This window comes from Motacilla alba, chromosome 1 (genome assembly GCF_015832195.1).
Source record: "Motacilla alba alba isolate MOTALB_02 chromosome 1, Motacilla_alba_V1.0_pri, whole genome shotgun sequence".
NCBI classification, from domain to species: domain Eukaryota; kingdom Metazoa; phylum Chordata; class Aves; order Passeriformes; family Motacillidae; genus Motacilla; species Motacilla alba.
The window spans coordinates 65307805-65332077 of record NC_052016.1 but is presented as its reverse complement, the minus strand read 5'-3'; the positions used below and the strand labels follow the sequence as shown (position 1 = coordinate 65332077).

Below are 24273 nucleotides of genomic sequence, written 5' to 3'. Positions count from 1 at the left end.
GTAGAGATTTAAATTGTTGTTTTTTCTTTTTGATCATGCACACATGAAGTTTTGCATTTGCCTTATCTCAACCTATGAGTTCTTTTCCAGCCTATTTTCTCTCCCCTCTCCAGCTGGGAAAGGGGAATGACAGTGGCTTGGTGGGCACCCGGAGTTCAGCCAAGGTCAACCCATCCCAGGGAGGTACAACTTTATGCAACAGGCCGATAAAACAGTCTCAGGATGCAATCTACAATTCAGCCCTAAGGGTGGATAAGTCCAGCAGCAGTAAACATAAACAAAATGTTCAACAGAATTGCTATAATCTCTTCACACAGGGATGAAGATATGTCTAAAATGACCACCAAACGCTATGAGAAAAATTTAAAACTAAAGAAACTACTTTAGAAATATATCCTTAATATTCAGTTAGTACATTATTTATTACACATATGAGCATACCCATTAGTACACATTTAACAAACTTTTCTAACTCAGAAGTCAGAGATTTGTACTTACTTGTGCATTTTCATAAAACAAAACATCTGGCACTTTCATTTTCTCAGCTGAGTTATAAATTGGCATGGTCACAGACCCTATCTTCAGAATCCCGTTGTTTATTTCACCTAGTCATTTTTCAGGAAACAAGCAAATGTTTTTCTTACAACATCTTCTAAGCAGACAATGCAATCAATACCTAACATTCGTAAGTAACGATTTACAGATTTTAACAAGGCTCTGGTTTGCACCAAATTATTTCTATCTAAAGAAAGACAACACTTGGGAGAGTATCAATTTACAAAAGGCAGCATTATCATGAATTTGAATTCTCTTTAAAATGGGAAATAAGTGTATTACAATAAATGATGATGAAAAGTTGATCTTACAGGAAAAGGACCATAAGAAACACCAGAAGTTGTGACCACTGACTTGGTCTAATTTGACACTCTCATTGTATTACTGGAACATCACCAATATTATATTTCCTCAATCCACAAGGTTTCACACTCCCATTCTTCTGCTGTCTCCCCCTGTCCCACTGTGGAGCGAGGCACAGAGGTGAGGTAACAAGGGGCTGTGTGGCTGCTCAGCTGAGAGGGGGAGCACGCCCACCACAACAGTACAGAGCCACTGCTGATTCTCCCCTTCAGCACTGCATAGTTGAAATATCCCTCAACTACAGCTCTGAGAGAAAAATTACATTAAACATTTTTCTTAAATTCAGTACTTAGGAAAATAACATAAATTCAGTAAATTCATGTACTTAGGAAAGTACTTAGCAAATTCCAGTAAATAAATTCAGTATTTAGGAAATTAACAACTAAGTGTAATTAATAAAAAATGCAATAAATTTTTTTTTGCTAATAATTTCTTTATCTGGCATGGTATAAAAGTGAAAATATCCTTATTTCTAGACAGATGTTTTAGCTGTTTGCCTTTATGGCATGAAACAGAGAAACACAGAAAATTCAAGGCATGTATTCAGATTAAAAAAAAGTAAGCAGGTAGCATCACACAACTGACAAGAGATCAAATTATTTTGTATACATAGTTTTATATATATATAAAAATGTGAATAAGTGATATAATAATACATGGATGATTGTATATATATACATATGGCGGCATAGATATTTGTGTATAGTTATATACACATATTGTACTGCATATAATAGAAACTATATATCCATTAATATATCGCTATCTACATATGTACTTCTATATACACAGACATTAATAAAGTCATAAAAATAGAATCCACATGAATGAAAACCAACGATCTATTTACCACTGCACAGATCTAACAGTAAAAATACAGCAATCTAATACATGACAAAACTGGGAACAAACGTACAGAAGAACAAGAGCAGAGATAACACTGGTGAGGCAGAGAACAGGAAAATGTAGTGAATGGAAAACGGCAAATTGCTCACAGTATGCTGCCTGGCAGAGCATATGAAAAGATATACAGCTAGCATGAAGGGGGTCATACAGCAATGAGAAAGCAGAAGTGAGAAAAATGGCAGAAGCAGAAATATATGCATAGCCCTGAAGGTGACTACAAATGATTACAAATTCGATAAGCCAAAGAAACCAAGACCTGCTCGATAAAGGTGACATGCAACTACTACAGCAATTTAAAGAGAATAAACAGAATAACAAAGAAGTGTGTGCAAGAATGAAAGCAAATGATAGCACAAAACCACAAAACTTCTACAAGAATCTCAAAAAAAAAAAAAAAAAGGTGATTTTAACAGGGGAGAGAAAGAAGCAATGGTAAAAAAATAGAAGAGAGAAATGTTAAGATCAAACTAAGGCTGTAACTCTACAGAGGACTAACTATCAGTGACAAATAATGAAAAAGCAGCACTAAAAGCCTGAGACCATGGATCTTAAAGACTGAGAAACACTTAAACATGATGGAAAACAAAATTCCATGAGCAGGGAACTCAGCAGACAATAGAACATACCGAGAGCAGCAACACATTCTGATAGAACAGTCAGAGATACAACTGAAGCAAATCATATTTAATTTTGAGGATAACCAGTACACCTTCATACATCCAGCAATTTGAGTAACATTCATGCAGAGCAGGAAAAAAAAAATAGCAGAAGCTTACATGTGTAATCCTTTCCTTCTAGTTTCTCTGTGTCATCTAGACTTGTTTCAATACCAGAATCCTGCAGATTTTTGTGTAAAGCTGATCTGGCGAGGTTTGGCAAAAATCTAAAAGAAGGAGAATAATAGGGAGGCTGGATTTTAAGGGTTTTTCTTTTAAAAGTTTTCAATATTTTCATCTAAAAATCTAAATCTAATGTAATCTGTAATCTAAAACAAAGATTCACTCACACTTCCAAACCCTGAATGCCTATTCCTTTCACAAAAAAGCCATCCACATTTCACCTATCCCCAAGGAGAGGAACTGAGCTTCTTTCATAGGCAATGAACTATACTTGTGGTGGTGCACTCTTTTTTAAAGGCTTCAGTGTTATGCAACCCTATGTTATAGGGTTGTAATGGAGGGTGGTTTAGAACTGGAGGCATGTAATGTTCTCATTCCAGTGCAAGTAAGAGCCACAACAGAAACAATTGTTTTTTGGAAATACCTTTTCTCATTACTCAACTGACTTGGATCTCAGGTTCCAGAGAGAAAGAATAAGCTCTGAGGTGTCTAGAACTAGACCCTTCCAGTTTTCCAAACCTTCTGATAAAAACAACTTGTTTTCTTTTGAAAAGAGGAAAAAACCCCAAAAAATCCCCAAACCACAAAAACAGACCGAAACCCACAAACAAAACCCCAAAGCAAACAAAACCCTTGTAATTCTTCTAGATACAGCTTTTAGAACTGAAACCAAGTGTCCATGAAAACTAAGTCAAACTAGACCTTAATATGGCTCTGCTTTGAGTGTTTTTAGACAGTGAAGCTATGCTGATAATGACGACCTAATTTATATAATGGAATGATGTATCTTCACAAAGATGGGAAAAGCATACCGACTCCTTTCTACTTACCTTCCAGGTTTGAAAATTCCACAGAAATATTCTTAAAGAAATTACCAACTTCAAGGAGCAAGACAGCAATTGCATTATTCACTAAAACACATGAAAAGCTATCTTGCATGTTAGCAACTGACCAAGAAGCTCTTGGAACTTCCACCAAAATTAGGAGCTCTACCTGGAAAGGCAGGCTTTATTGACAGCATCATAAAGGCTTTCATCTGGATGTTGTGACAGCCGACGGCAAATTCGCAACAGTTGTCGAGTAGACAAAAACGAGGCCAGTGACTGTGCCTGTCAAAAAACACAGGGTAGGTTAATTATTTAATCCATGTGAGGAATTTAGAGCAAACAAGTCAGGAGAAAAACACAATCCAAAAGGAATAATTTCAACTTTTCTCCTGAATCATAGACGCTTTGTGCCTTCTACAGCAGCTTGTGCACTTTATTAGGCAAGCCTGTAATTCTGTATTTTTTGTAATAAGTCACTGTCATGGAAATAATTATATCACCAAAAGATTAGTCTTAAAATATCATTTGATAAGCAACAGGAAGAAAAATGTGCTGTGAACTGAATTTTATGTGCAATATAAACCCTAACATTAGTATCAGCAATAAAAAGCAGGTTAGCTACTGTGAAAGGATCAATGTGCTAAAAAGTCATCTGCTTTTCACAAACTAAATATGAGCTTCACATGTAAGGCTCTGGCAAAAAGGTCTGGCAGGATTCTTGGACATATAAACAAGACAACACTGGGCAGCAGTACGGAGATTGTATCACCTCTGCACACGCCTTCTGGGAGGGCCATTACTGGAACACTGTGTCCTTCGCTGTTGTCCACATGTTAAAACAAATGCTAAAAACTGGACATGAACCAGCAAAGATTTACAGAAATTATTCAATGCTTGGGAAGGCAGACCTCAAACAAACATGGCAAAATTTAAAAAACCAAACAGAAAGAAACACAAAACAAGCAACCATGTATTTAAAGAAGGATCCAAAGACTGAGAAAGAAATCATTCTATAATTTTATCTACCGGATGAAGGTATCTTAATACAAATAGGTTCCTTATTTTAGCAGGAAACACACAACAATGAGTGTGATCTGATAAGTCACGCCATGTTTTGCCTGGGTCAAGTGAAATATTTTAATTAGGTAATTTCAATATGTTTTGTTCGGGTTTACACAAGTTTATATAAAATTTCTAACTGCATTAAAATTGTCTTAACATATGATGCTGTTTCAATTGGAAAAAAAATCTTGACATTTGAAATCTAGGGGAAAAATAGAGAAAAACAATACTTAATGAATTTCAGAGCCTTTTTTCCTGTTTATTAATTTTTAAGCATAAGAAATATCTTAACACCAATTCCTTTCCCCGAAAAACAGCAGTTTTGACAAAAAGGCATTAAAATTAAAAAAAAAAAAAAGGTCAGTTCTATGAAATCATGTAAAACTTCTCTCAAATTATGAGAAAGGAAAGAATAATACTTTTTAGCATACCTCTGAGCAATGAGCAAGAATTATTTAGATTGGGCTAACTGCAAAGATTACTACTCCTGTTCCTCCTGCTTTCACTGACAGAAGATTATGAAGCATCTTCTGAACAACCATAGTTTACAAGCAAGCACTGAGTACTCTGTGATGTAAATGATGGCATTTTATGAGTTAATTCAAGACCTACTCAGCCATGCCTGAAGTAAGGGCAAGGGTATATGTTCTACCCTTACTATCCATAGAGGATAGGACCATTGAGGAAAAGTTGTATCACATCTTCTGAGTATTTCCAACTGATAGTTGAAAGTCTTGTCAACAAAATTTCCTTCTCTATTACCTGATTAGTTTGGGTTTTTTTATATTGAACAACTGCAAATGTAAAATTGTGTTAGTGACCATTTTTAAAATACATATCTATGAGGCATCTAATTCAACAGGATCTTGATTGTGGCCTCCAGATTCTATTGTCATTCAAACAAACAATTACAATGACGCAGACAATGCCCACAGAGTGAACAGTCTACAGGTATTCTATTGTTAACAAAACCACTTTAAACAATGGTTAATATTTCAGTATAATCCCTGGCAGAGACTTGTTTACTTAGACAACTCTATTAATAGCCTAATGTACATTAGGCACACATTTCATCTCTCTGCACAGGTGTTCTGTTCCCAACATGTCTCATGTCACCATTGATCTACAAGAATCCTCTCTTGAACCATACTGCGACTCACTTCTCATTCAGCACCACATAATTCATTTAGATATTTCACAATTCTACAGATATCCATATATTCAGAAAAGATTTTTGTGATGCTCTATTCAGGCATGGTATGTCTCCAAGTATGTCAAAACCAATACATTTATACATTAGATGCAGGACACTCAACTGATGATTATAACAACTGCCCCAACGGTGTACCTAAAAGTCAATTTTTTACTTACTTTTTTTAAACTCAAAAGAACATAACAGCCTCTCTCAGCTTCTTAAGTAGTAAAACTATAAAAATTATTATCCATGTTAAATAGTGAAAACGAAGGATAACAAATTAAATTTGTTAAGTACCAGTTAAGCTGGTACTGCTGGATTCCACCAGAAGTGTTTTACATTTTACTTACATCAAAGGCATGCTGTGTTTTAGCTGCCATAGCAATAATTTCTTTTTCTTTTCACCATGATTTAACTGTATTTTTAAAGAATTCTGTGGTCATTTTGTCAGCAGAACTTATTTTTCCTGACATTACTTCTTTAATAGAATAGCCTAAAGCAGCAATGCAGCCAGGAGTTCTGGAGCATTCTATTTTCTGAATCTCTGCTGCTGCCGGTTGTCATTTTATAATGACTACATAGCTCCTATTGCCCAAAAAGCCCAAATAACTTCAACTATCAATTTTCCAATTACTAAAGCAAAGTAGTAAAAAAAATACCTGAGCAGGTGATTATATCCATACACATTCAAAAGGCACCTCAGCATGTTTCACTGTGAGCCACATACCTAAACTCACTGTGCTCTGTTTTTGATTCTCTGGGAAGTGTTGAAATTCCTAAAACTTATGGAGATTCCAAATACATGCATCATAAATCAAAGAAGTTTATAGTATGCAGCACAGTAATTGCCAGCAATAGCTTTCTGAGGCTGGTTTTCCACTCAGGCAGCCTTTGAAATAACAATATAGCTTAGCATGTTTCACCTAGCCTTTTTAAAGACAGTCACAGCAGGAGATAGTAAATTCAAAAAGAAAAGAAGAAGAAAAAGAGCTCACGGTGGCATCACTTGTCTCCCGAAGCTTGTGCGTTACTGACAACAACTTTTCCACAGCAACACTGGGTACATTTGGAATCTGGTTGAAAGAAAAAACAGTATTAATCTTACTGCAAGATATCAAAGTTCCACATATGCAATAACCATAGAGTCACCACAGTTGCTTTATGACAAAGAGTATTTTTTATTATAACAGCATTTGAAATTAAAACAAGAATTTTGCCATTAAAAGATAAGCAGGTATGTTGCTTTGATAAACTTCAAAAATCAGCTCCTTTATGCTACACTGAAATAGCAATATATTTTATATGTAGCAAATAATCCTGTTCAGTAAGCCAGTAAGTGCCTAAAGTACTGAATGTACTTGCCATTTGTTTAATGACTTCAATTTCTTCGCTCTTGCTTAAAGATCGAACATGATGAAAAAGAAACAGTGTCAAAAACTCTGGACCCAGCCATTGTTGGGTAGTACTTCCAATGACAGGAGGTTCTGCTAAGACCACTATTCTGAAAGAAGGATGGATAGGAAATATAGACCTGCAAAAAAGAGTTTAAAAATGCATTACCTGGCTTAATGAATATCAGATTTAATTTTTACAATAGATGAGAAGAAGATAAATTATTGGACTGAAACACATCATAGTATATCCAGATCATTTGCAATGCAACTTTATTTTTTAAAAAAAGACACGGGCTGTATAAGTGACTTGAAATTTTTAAAATTTACACGCTTTTTTATGCTCATAAGTCTACCCGAGTCTCTTCATTTGCAACAGGACCTGCATGTCTCAAGATGGACAAATACCACCAACTAAGCTACAGTCTACTGTTCTGTTACGTCTGAAATGGTCACATCTCACTCATGTCATTGACTTTTACAAGTGCATTACCTAGAACAGGTTGTCTCACAGGCAACTTAGGGACAAAAGAAGACCTACCAGAGCTGCAGTAATGAGTAACTCCTTTTACTGAATTACACTGACAGAAAAGATGACACTGTAGAGATTTGCCTAGATACTGTGAAGAGCTGAATTTATTAACAGTTTAGGAACATTCCCTTACAGATGCTCTTTGTGGTCCTTGGATAATATGTCTAACTTCATAACACTCCTGAAAGTTATGCTTCAAAGACCTAACCAGTCACTTCACCCCTGGCTCATTTTAGAGTCAGCATGAGGAGACAGGTCTTTCCAGTAGAAGATTAAGATTTGCAAGAACTTCAGAATTGCTGTCCTGGCTCCTTAAATCAAAAAAACACAAAAGTCTAGCCACAACCAGTACTCTGCCTCTCTCATATTCTTTCAGAACCCCCCAACCATATCTTCAAAGGCATCACAGGGTAGAACTTTATTTGCTTTAATTTCTCTTTGCCCAAAATTTTTTTCTAATACCGTTCTGAACTTCCCTTCTTCATCCTATCTGCCTCCACAGCTTCCTGTGAAAAAACACACTGTTCTCGGCTGTAAAAGGTACTTTTATTATGATTGTTTTTTAAACAATCACAACTGACCTCCTAGCCTAAGTCCGTGTTTCCCAGTTCTCACTTGAGGATTTGGTAACTAACAGTCTTGACTCCACTGGAGATAATGGGAACTTGCAACACAACCTTAAATATACAACTTTTAGATGTGTATGTTAAGGCACTAAAAGACTGCTGCCTTGGATTTTGATATCTTTACCATCTTCACATATTTTGTATCCCTTGTCTCTGTAATATTTTCACCTCCTCTGACTGGGAATTCATTGGTACTCACTAATCAGCCCACCTGCAAGATCACAGCATCACACAGAATCAGTGAATAGTCTGAGTTGAAAGCAACCCAGAAGGATCAGCAAGTCCAGCTCTTAAGTGAATGACCCATGCAGAATTCAGACCTGTGACCTTCGTGTTATTAGCACCATGCTTTGACCAACGGAGATGATCTCCGAAGAATGGAGTAACACATCAGATACAAAAGCCAGTCAAATTTTGTGCAAGATGGGCCTGTTTTCATCAAATAATTTTACAGTTCTCTTATTAAAATAGAGGATGTTCATTTGGGAAAGGCAAGTAAAATTTGTTTAGGCAGTTTATATTGCTGTTACCATGTCATTTTCCATATAAGTTACTGAAGACATAAATTGACAAACCTACTGCACAGTTGGCTCATCTGTACATCACAACAATAAACCTGTGATACAACAGGGCAATTACAGCAGTCTCTTGTATCAAAGCAAACAAAGGCGGTGGTATGAGTTATTCTCAGCTGAATGTCATAAGCCTAGAAGCTACTCCCTGATTGATAAAAATAGAAATAGATGTCCAAAAACATCACATGAAATAGGAACCAATGGGAATGTCACTGTCACTAAGCATAAAAGAAGGTCAGGGAACCTTAGGTAACTTTATTATAGAAGAAAACATTTCCTAGATAGGATAAATACATAAACTTTCAGACTTACCTTCCTTAACATTACTAAGAAAAAAAGCAACCCTTCTCCAGACATCCATCAAATTCTGGCCCTTCTGCAACACCATAAAAGAACACAAGAAGGAGCCAACTTTTAAAGTGAAGGAATCGTATTTCTTTTGTATCACCTCCTAGCCACTGCCCTCAAAGGGCTTGGTGGGGACAGCCAGGGAGGGCACGGAAAGAAGTGGGAGGAGAGGAGATGCAAAGTCAGGGCAAGCTAATTTAGTGATATCAGTTCAATTCACTGACGTACTCTCTAGACTTGGACAACATCACTGCTGTAGGTTTCCAGGTTGTAAACATGAGAAAAACTATTTGGCTATTTCGAAAGCCTATTGTTTGAAGGGATGTTTGCAATGCTGAAAATATCAGGCTAAGTGTATTATTAAACAAACACCATGAATGACTCAGCTCTGCGGTGCTCTCTCAGTTCCCATCTTCCATCAGCACAACCGAAGAGCTTCAAAGTTGTTCCATCACATTACAGATCAAGTCTCAAAAAGAACACAATACGGAGAGCTCCTACATGGAGCTGTAGTTCATAGAAAAGAAATCTTTGACATGACAAGAAGTCTTGTGGGTTTTACAGATGAAGACAAAGTAAGTATAACTTGTTAAAAACTTAGCATCTTTTAAATTAATGAGACTCAAACATGGTGGGAAGATTTGATGTTAACTGATTCATGCGAAGAGTCTATCCTTCTCTGTATTAAACATTTACTGACAATACAGGCAGCAAGGTACTCTCCTAATAAAATTAGTGTCCCTCTTTCGACATCACTGTTTAATTTTTCAGCCAAGGATTACCACCATTGCTCTTATAAAGAAAATCACGCACATTGATCAGGGTGATTTTAGGGAAAGATTTTCTTGTTATTGACCGTGGTTCTGAGCAATTGAAGCTTCTCATAAACAAAAAAATTTAGAGTAAAATAAAATGCAGAACGGCATTTCTAATGCCATTTTTTTGTGAGACCAAACTATTTTTTATTATCTCTTCCTGTAACATGATTTAATAAATCTCATTTTCTATCAAATTTTGTTAGTTGGGAATTATTCTAACCCTAGAGCCAAAATGACCTATTGTTATTTTCTTGTTGTTTCTTTTAAATTTCACCACAGTCTAACATTAACAGATACCTTTATCTTAAAATTCAGTAAACTGGAAAAAAGCCAAACCCCTTGACAGTAAAAGCTAAAAAAGTAAGCAATTAAAAATTCTATTACTTGTTAAATTTACTCCCACAATCACACACATTTGTCTCATCTACTGTGCATTCCCTTTCAATCTAACCACATAGAAAATAATCCACTGTCTGCAAGGCATTAAAACCACCCATGCATTATGAGACACTTCTTTTAGTTTTTGAACTATCCTATTATGTAGCTATTCCTAAATTTTCCTATAATAGCTGCCTTTCTGCTCACCACACCAAGAACTTAGCACCTGTGTGTGCTGAGGGGGTATATCCACACAAACAGGTTCTATACTGCATCCTGAAACAAACAAACGCTTCACTGCGGGATTTGTAAAGGCCGTGTGCTACCTTTACAGTATCTGTCTGGGTGAAATAATGGATGATTACAGAAGAAATTCTGTGCAGAAGTCTTGGATATGCACACTCCTTGCACACACTTTCTTGTACTCTCTGAACTCATTCAGGGAAATGAATCATGCAATCATTAAATGAGTAAGTTATCAGCAACTATTATTTCCTTCTATGTAAAATATCTTTAAGGACCATCTGTCACTTTCTCAAGGGCAGCTTTTTTTCTTCTCCTTAAACTCATGAACACGAATTCTTAGTTTCCTCAGAGGAGCAAATGAGCTCTGCAACCATTTGCTAACTTAACTTCACAGCCAAACTGGCATAATAAAGAATATAGGAAAAAGGACTCTGTGGCCACCACTAGTTACTTTGCAGCTTAGAGGCTTTCAGTAGGGAAAGGAGTATCCCAAAATGTCCCAAAGGCAATACACTGCTTGAACTTGTCACTCCTGAAAGAGCTATTGTACCCACCAGCCTGAAGCCCCTCTTATAAAAATGGAATTTTTTCTACAGATGTAGAAATTTAATGAAATATTAGTGAACATATTACTCAATGACACTAATTAACCTCATTTAAAATCAAAATATACTTTATTAGCTCTTAAAAAAGTAATAAAACTTTTAAATGTTGTCAAATATATAACTTATGAATAATAGTGCTCTAATCTGAAAACAATCAGAAACTGAAAACAATCAAACTGAAAACAATCAGAAACTGAAAACAATCTTTCTAAACTGAAAACAACCAGAAAACCAAACCATGCTTTCCTCTTTGTCCAGCACCTCTAATAGTGTCACCGTAGTTTAAGCACATTCACATTCTGTACTGTAATACTGCTTGTATTTGTACACAGAGGCATGTGATTTCTCAAGATCACAGCATGATCTGAAACACCATCCCTTAAGTAAAAAAACATAAGCAAACCTCTTGATCCACTTCTTTCTCTTCTACTATACATATGAGTATTTGACTATTGAAGCACTAAAGATCAAAGGCACTAAAACTGCAGGAACATATTAATATTCCCTTACTGGAAAATTAGGTAAACAATGTGTCACTCAAACATTATAGATTCAGTAATCTGAAATCCAACAAAACTGAGAATGACATCACATGTTCCACAGGCCTGGCAAAAAGCAGTCACACTGAAATTACTTTAGTCAAATCCAGCAAATCAGGGTTAAGTAAAGGCGTCTTTTATCTTCAGAAATCCAGCTAAGGGCACTAGTCACAGTCACTGGCATGCAGCAAGAGAGATGTCTCTCATCAATATGGAAAGCATCTCCCAGTTGTGATTTGGGTAAGAATTTGTCCAACCAATTTGCTAATAAATTCATATTACAACATACTCTATGTAGCTTCTCCAAAGACAATATATTGCAGGCAAAGGAGGGATGGTAAGCACTGTTGGGATTGAAATCTGTGATTAAATCAGCTGTCACTACCTCAGATATGATTTGATGGATTAATTCTGCTGATTCTGCAACACTGGAAAGGTACTGAAGTTTGCAGTAACTGATAACTACTGCTGAAAAGGGTGAGTAGCAAGGACAAACACAGTCCTGGAATCAAACAGCAATTACTGACATTGCATCATGGAGTCAGTTAAAAGGCAGTGATGTTTTCAGAATATGGAAGTCACCAAAACCAGGATGAGGTCCTGGAACACCTTCATTTCCTCGAGGGCTGATGAGAACAGTACCCTCTCCAGTGATGCCAAAGAAGCCCAAAACCAAAACCAAAGAAGCAGATACATGTTTGCATTATTTTAACTTAGCTTTTTAAAGTAAGTCATTACAGAAAACAAAGGCAGATAGAAAACTTCAACCAGGAGGATTCTCAGCAAAACAGACTTCAGATAATTCAGGAGCAAGAATTTTAATCTGCATCCAAAATGGCGCTAAAAGGTCACACTGAGCTTCCAGACATAAGAATGACTACGCAATGGGGTATCTGTTTGTTTCTAAGACCCAGTAGTAATCAGAAATGTGAAGGAAAGAGAGATAGCCTTCCAAGGAAAGCAAAAAAAACCCCAACTTTTGGAGCCTTCAAAGTAGCCAAAACAATGCACAATTGCCACTGAACCAAAAGGTTACTCAATGAGGCTGAAAAGAAAGAAAGTAGATACACAGGCAACACAAGAAAGAAGGGTCTGCAGAACAATCATTAAAGAAGACAGCTTGGACAGTGCTCATGGTCTAACAGATGATGAAGATGAAAGGGAGCCCCCTGCCAAAACAGCCATTGTTAGAACAAAAAAGGATGTGCAGGATCTAGATGTAAATTTCCCTTCTTGTGAGAGAGATTCAATCCACTAGGAGTGGCAGCTCTGAACACGAATGTGTGACGAACCATCCAGGTTTTTGGAGTATACTGGCAATGAACTAAAGGATACTAGGCAAAACAGCACAGCCACTGCCATTCTGCCTGAAAGCACATTGGACAAGACTATGAACACAGAGCAGGGAGGAGACTGGTACAACAGATACACTGTAAAGTAAAAAGTCTGATGCAAAGTAGGGATATCATCCCAGATGGGCCCTTGGAGCTTTTTTGCTGCTCTTTTCAAAGTCTGTGCTTAAAATCCTGATAAACAGAACATTTCCCTGATATACAGTTCTCCATACAAATAAAACAAATGCAAGAAATGACCATCTAGCTAGGTGTATGGCTTCTGCAGACTGGATAGAATTTGCAACAAGTGGGCTTAGAATGAAGTCTTGTTGGTTTTGTAGAAGTAGTTCTTGCCTTATTTTTTTTAAACCCACTGTATTTTGATCAAAAAGGGAACCAGAAATATGGAAACAACTAAGAAGTAAAAGAAAATCAGCATCAGCAAAACAACTGAGAGAAAATGTGTGGCATATCATGAATGCACCCCTGCTATAAACCCATCAGGCCTCTTCAAAGTTTGGACACACGCATACCCTGCAGTGTAACATTTCTATCTGTGGAACGTTTCTAGCAGACAAGTGGAAGTAAAGGAACAAAAAGAATAAGCTTAATGGGTCCCAACCCATCCTTAGGATTTCCTGCCCCATATTAATTGTAAATTAAATACCAGCTTTCTAGCTCATGAGGCAAAAGAAAGTACAAGTTGTATTTAACTTCAATTTAGCTTTTTTTCCCAAGACTTTTAATAAAATGCTCCAAAATTAAGTACTATAAAGATTTATATCTATTTTTGTACCTACTTAGAATTTTTCTTCAATTTCTAATTCCTTCTCTTAAAGGTTATTGAACGTTTTCCTTTTAGTTCAAGCACTCTAAACAGGATATCATTTTACCATACCACAAAAAGAAATAGAGCTAAGGACAAATCTTATGTTTAAAAGATGTTTCTCTTAGCAATTAGAAGGAATCAGTTTAACAGAAAAATATTTTGCATTTTTATTAGACAAAAAGTTATAAAATTAAAAAGTTGTTTGCATTCTATAGTTGTAGCTGATACTTTACCTCTCCTGTAGTTTGTCATCAGAGAGCTGCAATTCTTCTTTTAAGTTTTGATATCTATCTTCCCTTAACAATCTGGTGCCATCATACAGAGTCAGTTCTCTGTCATGTATTAGTCTGAAAATAAAGAATAAGATCTATCTTGACTTTGATTAATTTTTATAATACATGTAACAACTAAAGGTGTTTTTAAAAGCTATCTCAGTTAAAATACACCTCAGTAAAATGAAAAAAAGATACCAACTCAAGATGCATCCAGGCATGGAGGTAAAATAACATACTTAAGTTTTAGTGCATAGTCAATCAACTTAATTTAAATTCATACGGTAAGAACATGAAAAATAAAATAATCTGTCTTACCAGTGGAGTGTGCATAAATGGCATTAAACTGCTCTTCTGTTATTCTTGTACCAAGTAATATACTTTTATTTCTTGAAATGCTATCTTTCAGCTGGCTTTAATGATTAATATACATACAGACCCAGGCTTTATTTTGTGATATGCAGAAGTTGATTTGCTATAATGCATGCACATGTCAGAAGTAAAAATCAGAAAGGAACATGAAACAGATGAAAAGGCAAAAACACAGGCAAATACAAATCTCTGTTCTGTCCTTCTGCATATATGTATATAATAAGAGAAAGAAGAAAATGCTTTTGCGACAACCTGCTTTTAAAGCTAACTATGTCCCGATTTGCAAAAGGCAGTATATGATGCATGCATATGAAATGGCATAAAAATTTGACAGAACAGTATAAATAACTATTAACATAGTATTTGTTATTACTGTGTTCTGCCAAGTTGAATTTACTTTTTAATGAATTATGAAATAATGTTTAGAAAGAGATCTTTGCAATCAGTATAAAGTATGCGGTGTAACATATGTTATAACATACTTGTTTAGAAGCAGAATGCACTCAAAGTGTTTCAAAAGTTTTGACATCTTGCATTTTAAAACTTTTGCACAAATATTACTAATTTTTAGATTTCATAATTCTAGAATAAAATCTAGCTCATTCCAAAATTCAGACTTACACTCTATATTTACAACAGGCTGAAATTTCCTGTATTATTTTAGGTTTACAAAAAAATAAAGAATTGCTTCTGCTCTTAAGTAAAAAAATAAGCACTACATATGCTATGAAACTGCATAAACTCATATAAACACATATAAAACTTGATCTTTACAGTATTCCTGAAGTTCCAAAGCCATATTCACCAGCAGCAACTTAAGGTCTCCGTATGCATGCACTCAATACACACATCATGTACACCCAACCTATCCAAGCTCCCATCCTGACCTTTGGAGCACAGCTAGAGTGCCAGGGTTAATTCGATGAATGCCGTCCAGAAGAACAAGCTTTCCTTCCAGAGCTGCAGTGACAAGCGGTGACGGTCTCCAAGCAGTGTCTCCATTTGGAAGAGTGTACCTTTGCTGTAGCAAATCTCTAGCTGTCATATCCTGGAAGTATCAGTCCAACAGAGGAATACAATTATGATCTATTCTCTTAATTTACAAGTATATGCTTTTTCCTTAAAAACTTGCATTCTGTTCTTCCCAATAATAAAGGAAGATCAGCAGGAAATCTTCAACTACTTTTCCAAAGAGTATTAGCAGTACGCACACAAAGCTACTCACAAAATGCTAAATAATCTTTGGAAATTCTAGGGTTGCCAATATCTCCTCTTTGAAACAAGAACAAAAGCTTTTCTCCCCCCTGCCCCTTTAACAAAACACAAGCATATGACAACTTGTACACAGCCCTGTGCACAGAAGGGGGCAGCAATTTACACCTGGAGCAAACAAGAATAATTTCTTTCATATGGAAGCCACCTGAAGGAGCAAAGATTTTATCATTAATCTTGAACACAAACCAGCATGACATTCCACCTCTCAGGAGGAAAATACTGCTGGAAGCATCAGAGAATAATGAATGGGGTAAGAAAGAAGCCCGTAACATAGAATTTATCAAAAGTACGTAGCTTAGCACAAAATAATACTCAAAGAATAAAACCAAAGACAAAATCTAGCATATCCTCCAGAACACATATTTTAGATGTTCCACTACAACTGGTAAGCATGAGAGAAAGAAAGACATAATAGTAATTTTGTGACCTGGAAGACTAAATTCCTTGCTCAGGCTGTGCTGTGAGCACAACCCAGAATCAGGTAAAAACATATTTTCTATTGTAATTGTAGCTTTTGCATATGTCTTCTTCACAACCCTAAACCCTTTGAACTTTAAAGAACAAAAATAGAATACATTACATCATACCGCCTGAATAATTTCCTCTTTCTACATTTCCTTAAAAGCCCTAAAATAACAGTTCAAAGTCTGGTTCCTTCAGTGCTTCCATATTTATCTAATTAAGAATCTCACATTCAAATCCACAAAACCATACTGTATTTTTATTGTTGTATTTCTATTGTTTTACTGCTGTGTTCACTCTTTTCTATATTATTAATGAATTAGACATGAAACATTTTTATGAAAGACAGAAAAATGTGGGCTTAGGACTTGCTTAAGAACTGTGCATTCAGCAGCTAGTAAACGCTGTAATGAATATTTAACTAACACACTTTTGGATAATTCACCTCTAGAGAAATGAAACAACATACAGCATGAATTGACTGGGAGCCTGGTATGCTGTACAGCATGTCCATCTCTAATTCCAACAATGAGAACCATGCATTAATTTTCTGCAGATAAACTCAGAAGAGTATTTTGTGAAAAATATTTTCTGAAATATAACACGAATATAATATTGTGATTTAAATGGTTGAATGAGATTCATTTTAGGGATGATTAAAAAGGAATACCATTGCTAACACCTGCACAGTTTTTGTAAGGAACTTATTTTATGGCTAAGTACCTGCCCAGTCATTTATTGTTTTTATTTATTTACTCTAACTCAATTTTTAATAAGTTGCATTTAAATCACTAAATATATTATATTAAAACTAATCTTATAATACTCTAATGCTAAAAAAGCCTCCCATTGGAGAGGAGGTAACCAAAGTATAAGAATTAATTATTCCTCTTATTTTGGACAAAGCAATGGCAACAATATATTGCCTTGTGAAACAAAAAAAGCTTATTTTAATTTGTAGCAGTCATTATAACTTACGTGTTTTACATTTCATTGTTTATTTTCTAGAGCAGTTTGTATACAGGAAAAAAAGTATGTTTAGGAAAAAGACCAAGTAGGATAACTTCTTTTACACTCCCTCTAGCAGCTCCCTCCAACCTGGCCATTTTTCATGGCTTGCAGTACTAATCATGTTCTTGGCAATCAGGAGGTGAAGAATCTATGTTTCCTGCTTTTTATGTATATTTGGACTCATCATTGGTTAGTATTTCTCAAATAAAAAACTGGAAGAATTTGGTAAAGAAAAATTATGAGGTCAGGCAAAAAAAAAAAAAAAGTCCTAGAAACAAAAACATCACAGTACACAAACACTAGTGATGTGCTTACAAAACTGTTTTTGCTAGGGAAGAAAAGGAACAAGTTGCTGGCAAACTGTTATAACATGACTTCGACTGTTACTTTTTTTCCCCTCTGAAATTCTGGGGGGAGAAAATATTTTATTTTAAGCATTTGGACTAAAAGTTCCCTAGTTACAGTCCACAAAGAACTAGCTGGCTACTGCTTCCCATTTACTGTGGCTTAACTGCATTGAGAGACAACTTAAAAACAAACCCTTCTGAATCAGGATGAGCTTCCTTTCTCAGCAATCTACCTACATAGAACTACATATAATGAGAAATCCATAGAATTATGTCAGATATCACAAATGAGACAGGAACTGCTCTCTCAGCCAACTGTTAGTGTAAGAGATGATCTATGTTCTAAAAGGTTTGCTTTAGGTAAGTTTGATTCTCACTTCACAACACAAAAACTTTTAGAGTTGTTTTTTCTGTGAAATCAATACAGAGAAATTCACCTTTTCACACTATTCAGGTCCTTCAATCAACTTCAGTTGCAAAGAAGAATGAAGAAAATATTAAAGGTAAAGAATATATATATATATATATATATATACACATATATTAAAAATAAAAATCCAAGAATTAACTTCTTCAGTCAACCTGAGCAGAAACAGTGCTATTGCTTCAGACCAAAGGTCAATGTCCCTCTACTCATCTTTGTGCCTGCAAAAATGACCAGAAAGTAAATAACAACTATAGAACAAAGAAAAGCTTCCTTAATTTTAGAAATTGATTCAGGACAGTATGATGTCTCTCTGAAAAAAAAACCCAGATGACACCTTTTTGAATGAAAGTAGACAAATATGCTAAATTTACAGCATTATCAAACTTTCATAGTCTTCACTGCTGAATTAGTGTATAAATTTAACATTTGTTCCATCATTAAATTATCCTATTACTTTGCTAAGCAAAGCCCCTGATAGGTTATGCATTTTTAGAAAAACAAATGCATTCTGAAATTCTATTTACGGCTCAGCTACATTCATGTATTTTTATACACTGCTTTTTGTAAAATCTTTTGAGTTTATGTAACACATTGTACGTCAGGAAACATACATATGTGTAGATACATATGTGGATCTTACCTAGGCTTGGCTACACAGGAATTTATAGTGAACAAACAGCTCTCAGTCATTTATTTGCTTTATTGATACTGTTTTGATATCACCAAAAGCCTTTCTATAAAACCCCTTTGCCCTCTGAGCTTGATTAAACCCTGGTGAAATGAAAGGAAATACTCCCTTCAGTAAGAAATACCTCAAATCCTTTCCCAGATTTTATTTTTATAGGAATTACAGATCCCTTCCAAAGAAAGATGTTTTCTAAGTAAATAGTTCCATTGTCAGCTCTGCTCATGTGACTCCAAAAATGAAGCCTTCTGCTCATATTCATTGAAGCCATACTAACTAAAGGTAGGAAGTTGAGAAACAGTGGCCATGTTTTTTAGGAAATAATTATCTCATTTTGCTGGTGAATACCAAATATTGTATCGTGTGCAACAATACAAGGGTTAGGGTGTGTTCACCCTTAAGCAGGTTTGTCAAGTTGCAAGAGTTATTTTTCTGGGATGATTTAAAACTGTGTTTACAGTGACAAGTACAGAGAGAAGTACGCAGAGTAGCTGGACCCAGAGTTCTAGCTCTTTCAATAGGCCACTAGACAAAAGATAGTAGGTTCTACTGGGAATCCAGGGATATTATTATGAACATGGCATAACACTGATGAGGGTATGTAGCCCTGCAACCCAAATCTGCTCACAGTCGGCCACATTAAAGCATAAGAAAAGTGCAGAAGTCATCCATCTGACTCCAGTTATGCAGACAGAGTTTCAAAGTCTTCACCTTTATCAGCTGAAGCCACACAGAGCTGGAAGGAAAAGCAGTGGGACCCTGTCTGGGGAGTTCTAAGCAGTGCAGGAGAACATAAAATGGACTGTCTCTTTTATCATCATCATCATCATCATCAGTATTTCTCTTTTCTGTTTTGCTCTCACTCTTCCAACCCTTCAACCTCACCACCCATCTCTGTCAGTGTTTCTCCCCACATGCCAGTACACTTTTATATCAGATGCCATTGCTATTTTTTTCCTTTGGAGGTCTCCATGCTATCTGGGAAAAAAATTAAAAGCAGAAAAGGGATTGAAGAAAGAGACCAGTATATTGCATTAAACCTGATGCTAATGTTTTCCTGCAGCATTGCCAATTATTACTTAGAACTGTATATCCTGTTCTATTTGGTGTATTTTGACTCATAAGGTTATAGGAGACTTGACTTTATTTAAGCACATTCATTCCTCAGGGTTATGGAAACAACCTTACACATGTGATCTCTGTGTGAAAAGTAAACAAATTAATTAATTCTACTTTTAAATCTTGTAATTTTTCAGCTTATGCCATGAGGTTAGAGTGCACTGCAACCTAAGACAGACAATTCTTTCCAAACAAGTACCGAGTGACCACTGGCTATGACATTGCTCTTAAGTTTGACAGAGCTTGGGGCTTGCAAAAACACCCAACACCTTTAGTGCTGTGAAAAAGTCTCTATTTAAGACCATACTTAAAGCATAATCATCAGCAGATAGTCTCCTTACTTGGTATAGCATGATAGGTTCTATGCTGTATCCCAGTATATCAGCAAACTCCTTGGCAATAACTGTTTTGCCACAGCCCTAAAAAGTTAAAAAAATATTAATTAGATTACATTCTAAAGGTCATCGGGAAGAAGGGAGAATGGAAATTTAAATTCTTACTTTTCCTCCAATTAAACACATATCTTTAACCATATGGGATTGCATCATTTCTGCCAAGAGTTGATTATGGCTGGAAGTCCTTATGAAAGTATCTGATCGAGAACGATTTTTTAACATTCCAGTTCCAGCTGGAACCTATAAGAAAAAAAAAAGGTAAATCAAAATGCTAAATAAGCTATACTGCAATAACTCCAAACTTTGTGTGAATTAGGTTATGCTTGTCCAAAACTACTGTAATATTTCACTGATAACTGTCATCCATCAAACTTGAAACTGTCACTGTCACAAAACTAAACCCCAAAATTTCTGATAGACAAACTCCTTCACCCACTCTTCATGAAAAAAATTAACAAAATGTGAATCAATACAATTACAGCATTGGGTTATGCAAAGAACTTCAGGCTGTTCATGAAAGAGACATATAATAAAAAGTTACCAATATTCTCTGCTCATCGGAGAAATGTGTGGAGGAGACAGAGCAATTAGAATTGTGAAAATCTGAAGGAACTACTTTGACCCGAACTTTGGAGAGATTAAATTGTTCACCACATTAAGGCTCTTGCTCTACATTTCCACTCCTGCTCTAGTCTGGAAACTGTTTGATCTGCAAACTTCTTATGCCCTCCTGTTCAGAGAGCATAAGAGAGGCATTCTGCAGAATGTATCACCCCTATGTAAAATGTATCAGAATGTATCACCTATATGTAAAATAAAAACAAAAATCTTTGCTTCAGAAAATAATTGAATCAAGTTCCTACAGACTCAACTCTTCCTGAAAAATTCCAATTTGCTGTTATTCCCCTCTTCATTTTGTCATAGTACAAACTCTGTTTGGTATTCCACACCAAAGTTATTATAATCTCACTGACTCCCACTAATTCACCTTCTTTAAAGACTCTCTAGACTCTCCAAATTCAACATTAACTTCAAATTCTCAGATCAGCATCTGTTTCCTCAGTACAAACTTATTTCACCACCTAGCAGGTCATAAACTTCATTGGAAGAAACTCAAACTAATCATATTTGATGTGATTACTTTGTTCCATTTTCCCAACATCCTGCGTAGGAACATTACCAAGCACTCATTAGATTTTATTTGAAGTGTAAACAAAGACAGACTATTGTTTTTACAAAAAGAAAAAGGGAAAGCAGCATTAAGAACATCATAATTACTCTCTGCTATTCTAATCCAATAAAACAAAACAAAAAAAAAAAGAAATGGAATGGCTTTTTCTTTCATCCAAACTGTAATGATTCACATGGAGGAAACTATGACTTTATTGAGAAATAAAATCGTGTGCATCCATAAACTAATATTCCAGTATCTAAATGTGTCTCAAATAAATACCATGTGTTATTCTACAAAAAAAAAAAAGAAGTTCAGTGCAAATGACTTTTACTACCAAGTGTGTCAAATTCTGAAAGAGATGAAAACAAGTTAAGTGGTTTTTAAAAACATATTATAATTTGATGGATATATAAATTCATACCTGGAATGTCACTTCTTTTTCACCAATTTGGACAGTTACATCAGCCTTAAAGGGTTTGTTTCCATGTACACTTTCTACTCTAGTAATCTTCCTGGGAAACAAGTGTTTTTCTGAATCTTGAAGCTCAAAACGCTGTAAAATTCACAAGTGAGAAAATAAATTATTAAACACAACTTTCTGGTTTGTAGAACTGCTCCTTCTAAAATAATGCCAGAAGCATATTCATGATTAATTGCTTGTAAAGTCCTAAATCCATTTACTTCAACTTTTACTGCAGATACCTGTGTTCACACTCTTGATGGCCTATATATTTTCCATTTAAAACCAAAGCAGAGAGATTGTATACTTATTCAGACTGTAGTGACAGATGTAAATTGAAAATGTCACATGGTGATTTGCGAAGTCTTGGCCTGACAGTCTAAAATAAAACAAGAAATGAACCATAGCCTTTAGCATGGGTAATAATAAATCACCTATCTCTACAGCTCATTATAACCAATTGCAGATTTAAACATCTGACTACCAATAAAAATAACCAGCAAACATTGCATTTACTAAGTTTCATAGCTGCCTCATACAATGAAAATTGAGGACAACCTGTACAAATTAAGCCTTCAGCATGTTCTGGGTATATCAAGGTCAAAACAGGACATATGTTTTCTGAATCCTCTTATGAGCATTATATTCTTTGGTTTTGCTGTACATAAAAAGCACGAAAACCATTTAAAAATCTTCAGTAATGAGAGTCATACTGGGGACTTTATGCACAAAAAAAGCTAATAACTGGAAGTACTGAATTCATAGAGCCATTTCATTCAATAGAGTGAAGGTTGAGTAAACAAAAGAAAAAAGGAGTACTGTCCAGCTCATTAGAATTCTTAGAAAACAGAGTTTTTTTTAAATAGAATTCATTAATGTAAAATCATTCTTAAAAGGCATATTGTATCATTACTACTAGGATTCATAGCACTGCCTATTAAAGTTCAAAAACAAAACTGAGATAGATTTTTACAAAAGCTTTTTTTCTTCATCACTTTGTAAATTTCCATTCTGGAGCAAAAGCTTACAAGAATACTATGTTTAAACATGTATTTAAGATAAATATGCTTCAGTAAAGGACTGCACTAAATTATATTCTTATTGTAACAGCTGAGTCTACTTCAGATACCATTAAATTCTTAGACTCAGATACCATTAAATTCTTAGACAAAAAGAGAGGACAGGAATGCCTACTATCTCCAAGTATGATTCTAAGAAACACTGCAACTACAATTCTGTGAAAATAACAACCAAATGGTCTCACTTTTATCTTCATTAATAAATTGCAATATTCTTACTAATTTAATGGCATTTTCGATAGAGGCAAGGGTGCTTATATACAAAATTGCCAACTGCTTGTACACTAAGTCCCTTACCAACAAGAGAAAATAATTGTGAGCGAGCAAGATTACCTGCACCAGCAGATGCTGGATACTGGGTAACAAGGAATTAGAGACAGCAACAGCACAACTTGCACACAAAGGTTTAAGGAGTTTAAAATTTCTAAGGTGTTTTTTTGATTGCTTGGGTTTTTTTTTTTTTGTTTTGGTGGGATTTTCTTTGTTGTTGTTGAGGGTTCTGTAGCATTTTAGACATTAAGTCAGGACAGAGAAAGAGGAATGTCTATGTGCAAATTATTACTGAATTTACACAATCGACACAATTTACACAATCACCTAAGTTAATTTGAATTTATCACATGTAATTACATAGATGTTGCTGAACTGAATACTCTAGTAATTAAACAACCTGACACCTCTAGTAAATACCACACTTACACCTGAACAGGAGCAGCAAACAAAACTGCCTGTGGCTTTCAGACCAAGACAGGTCTCTGACTCAGTTCTTCATTTAGAATTATGATAGGTAGAAATGGAATCAGAGTGGCATAAAATGGATGTACAGCACATTAACCACTTCTGCTGAGCCAGAAACAACTTCCTCTATAAAATGTTTGAGCTGATAGCTGCAAAGGAAAAAATATTTGTGGTTTGAAAGAACAACTACTGAGCACACTCAGTATCAGAAAGCTTAAGAGATACTTGGAAAGCCAGAAGCAGGCAGCCTCACTGACTCAGAGGAAAGCAAAAAGAATAGACCAGTCACCAAAAACCAGGGAAGTGGTTTGGCAGCTCATAGTCATCAGGCCATGTTCTGCACGCCTAAGAACATGCGAGAAAAGGTAAACTGTTAAAGTTAGGGGAAAAAGGAAGAGGAATTCTGACCACTTGGAAGCATTTAACAATTGGCAATATCTCAAAATGGAAAATGCAAAGAATACCTCAGTAATCCAGATGGTCAAAGGA

At 35.5% G+C, this 24273-nt stretch overlaps 1 protein-coding gene across 1 annotated transcript in view; it reads right to left on the bottom strand.

The window, feature by feature from the left end:
• The window catches only part of VWA8 (von Willebrand factor A domain containing 8), a 179536-nt gene that overhangs the window by 108936 nt on the left and 46327 nt on the right, over nt 1-24273 (bottom strand). Inside the window, exons 10-19 of the mRNA XM_038156079.1 lie at nt 21929-22060; nt 20439-20573; nt 20280-20357; nt 15500-15660; nt 14202-14315; nt 7110-7278; nt 6743-6820; nt 3657-3772; nt 2601-2707; nt 499-605 (exon numbers count right to left, since the gene is read on the bottom strand). Of these exons, the coding sequence (XP_038012007.1) occupies nt 499-605; nt 2601-2707; nt 3657-3772; nt 6743-6820; nt 7110-7278; nt 14202-14315; nt 15500-15660; nt 20280-20357; nt 20439-20573; nt 21929-22060 (1197 nt within the window). The remainder of the gene's footprint in view (nt 1-498; nt 606-2600; nt 2708-3656; nt 3773-6742; nt 6821-7109; nt 7279-14201; nt 14316-15499; nt 15661-20279; nt 20358-20438; nt 20574-21928; nt 22061-24273) is intronic.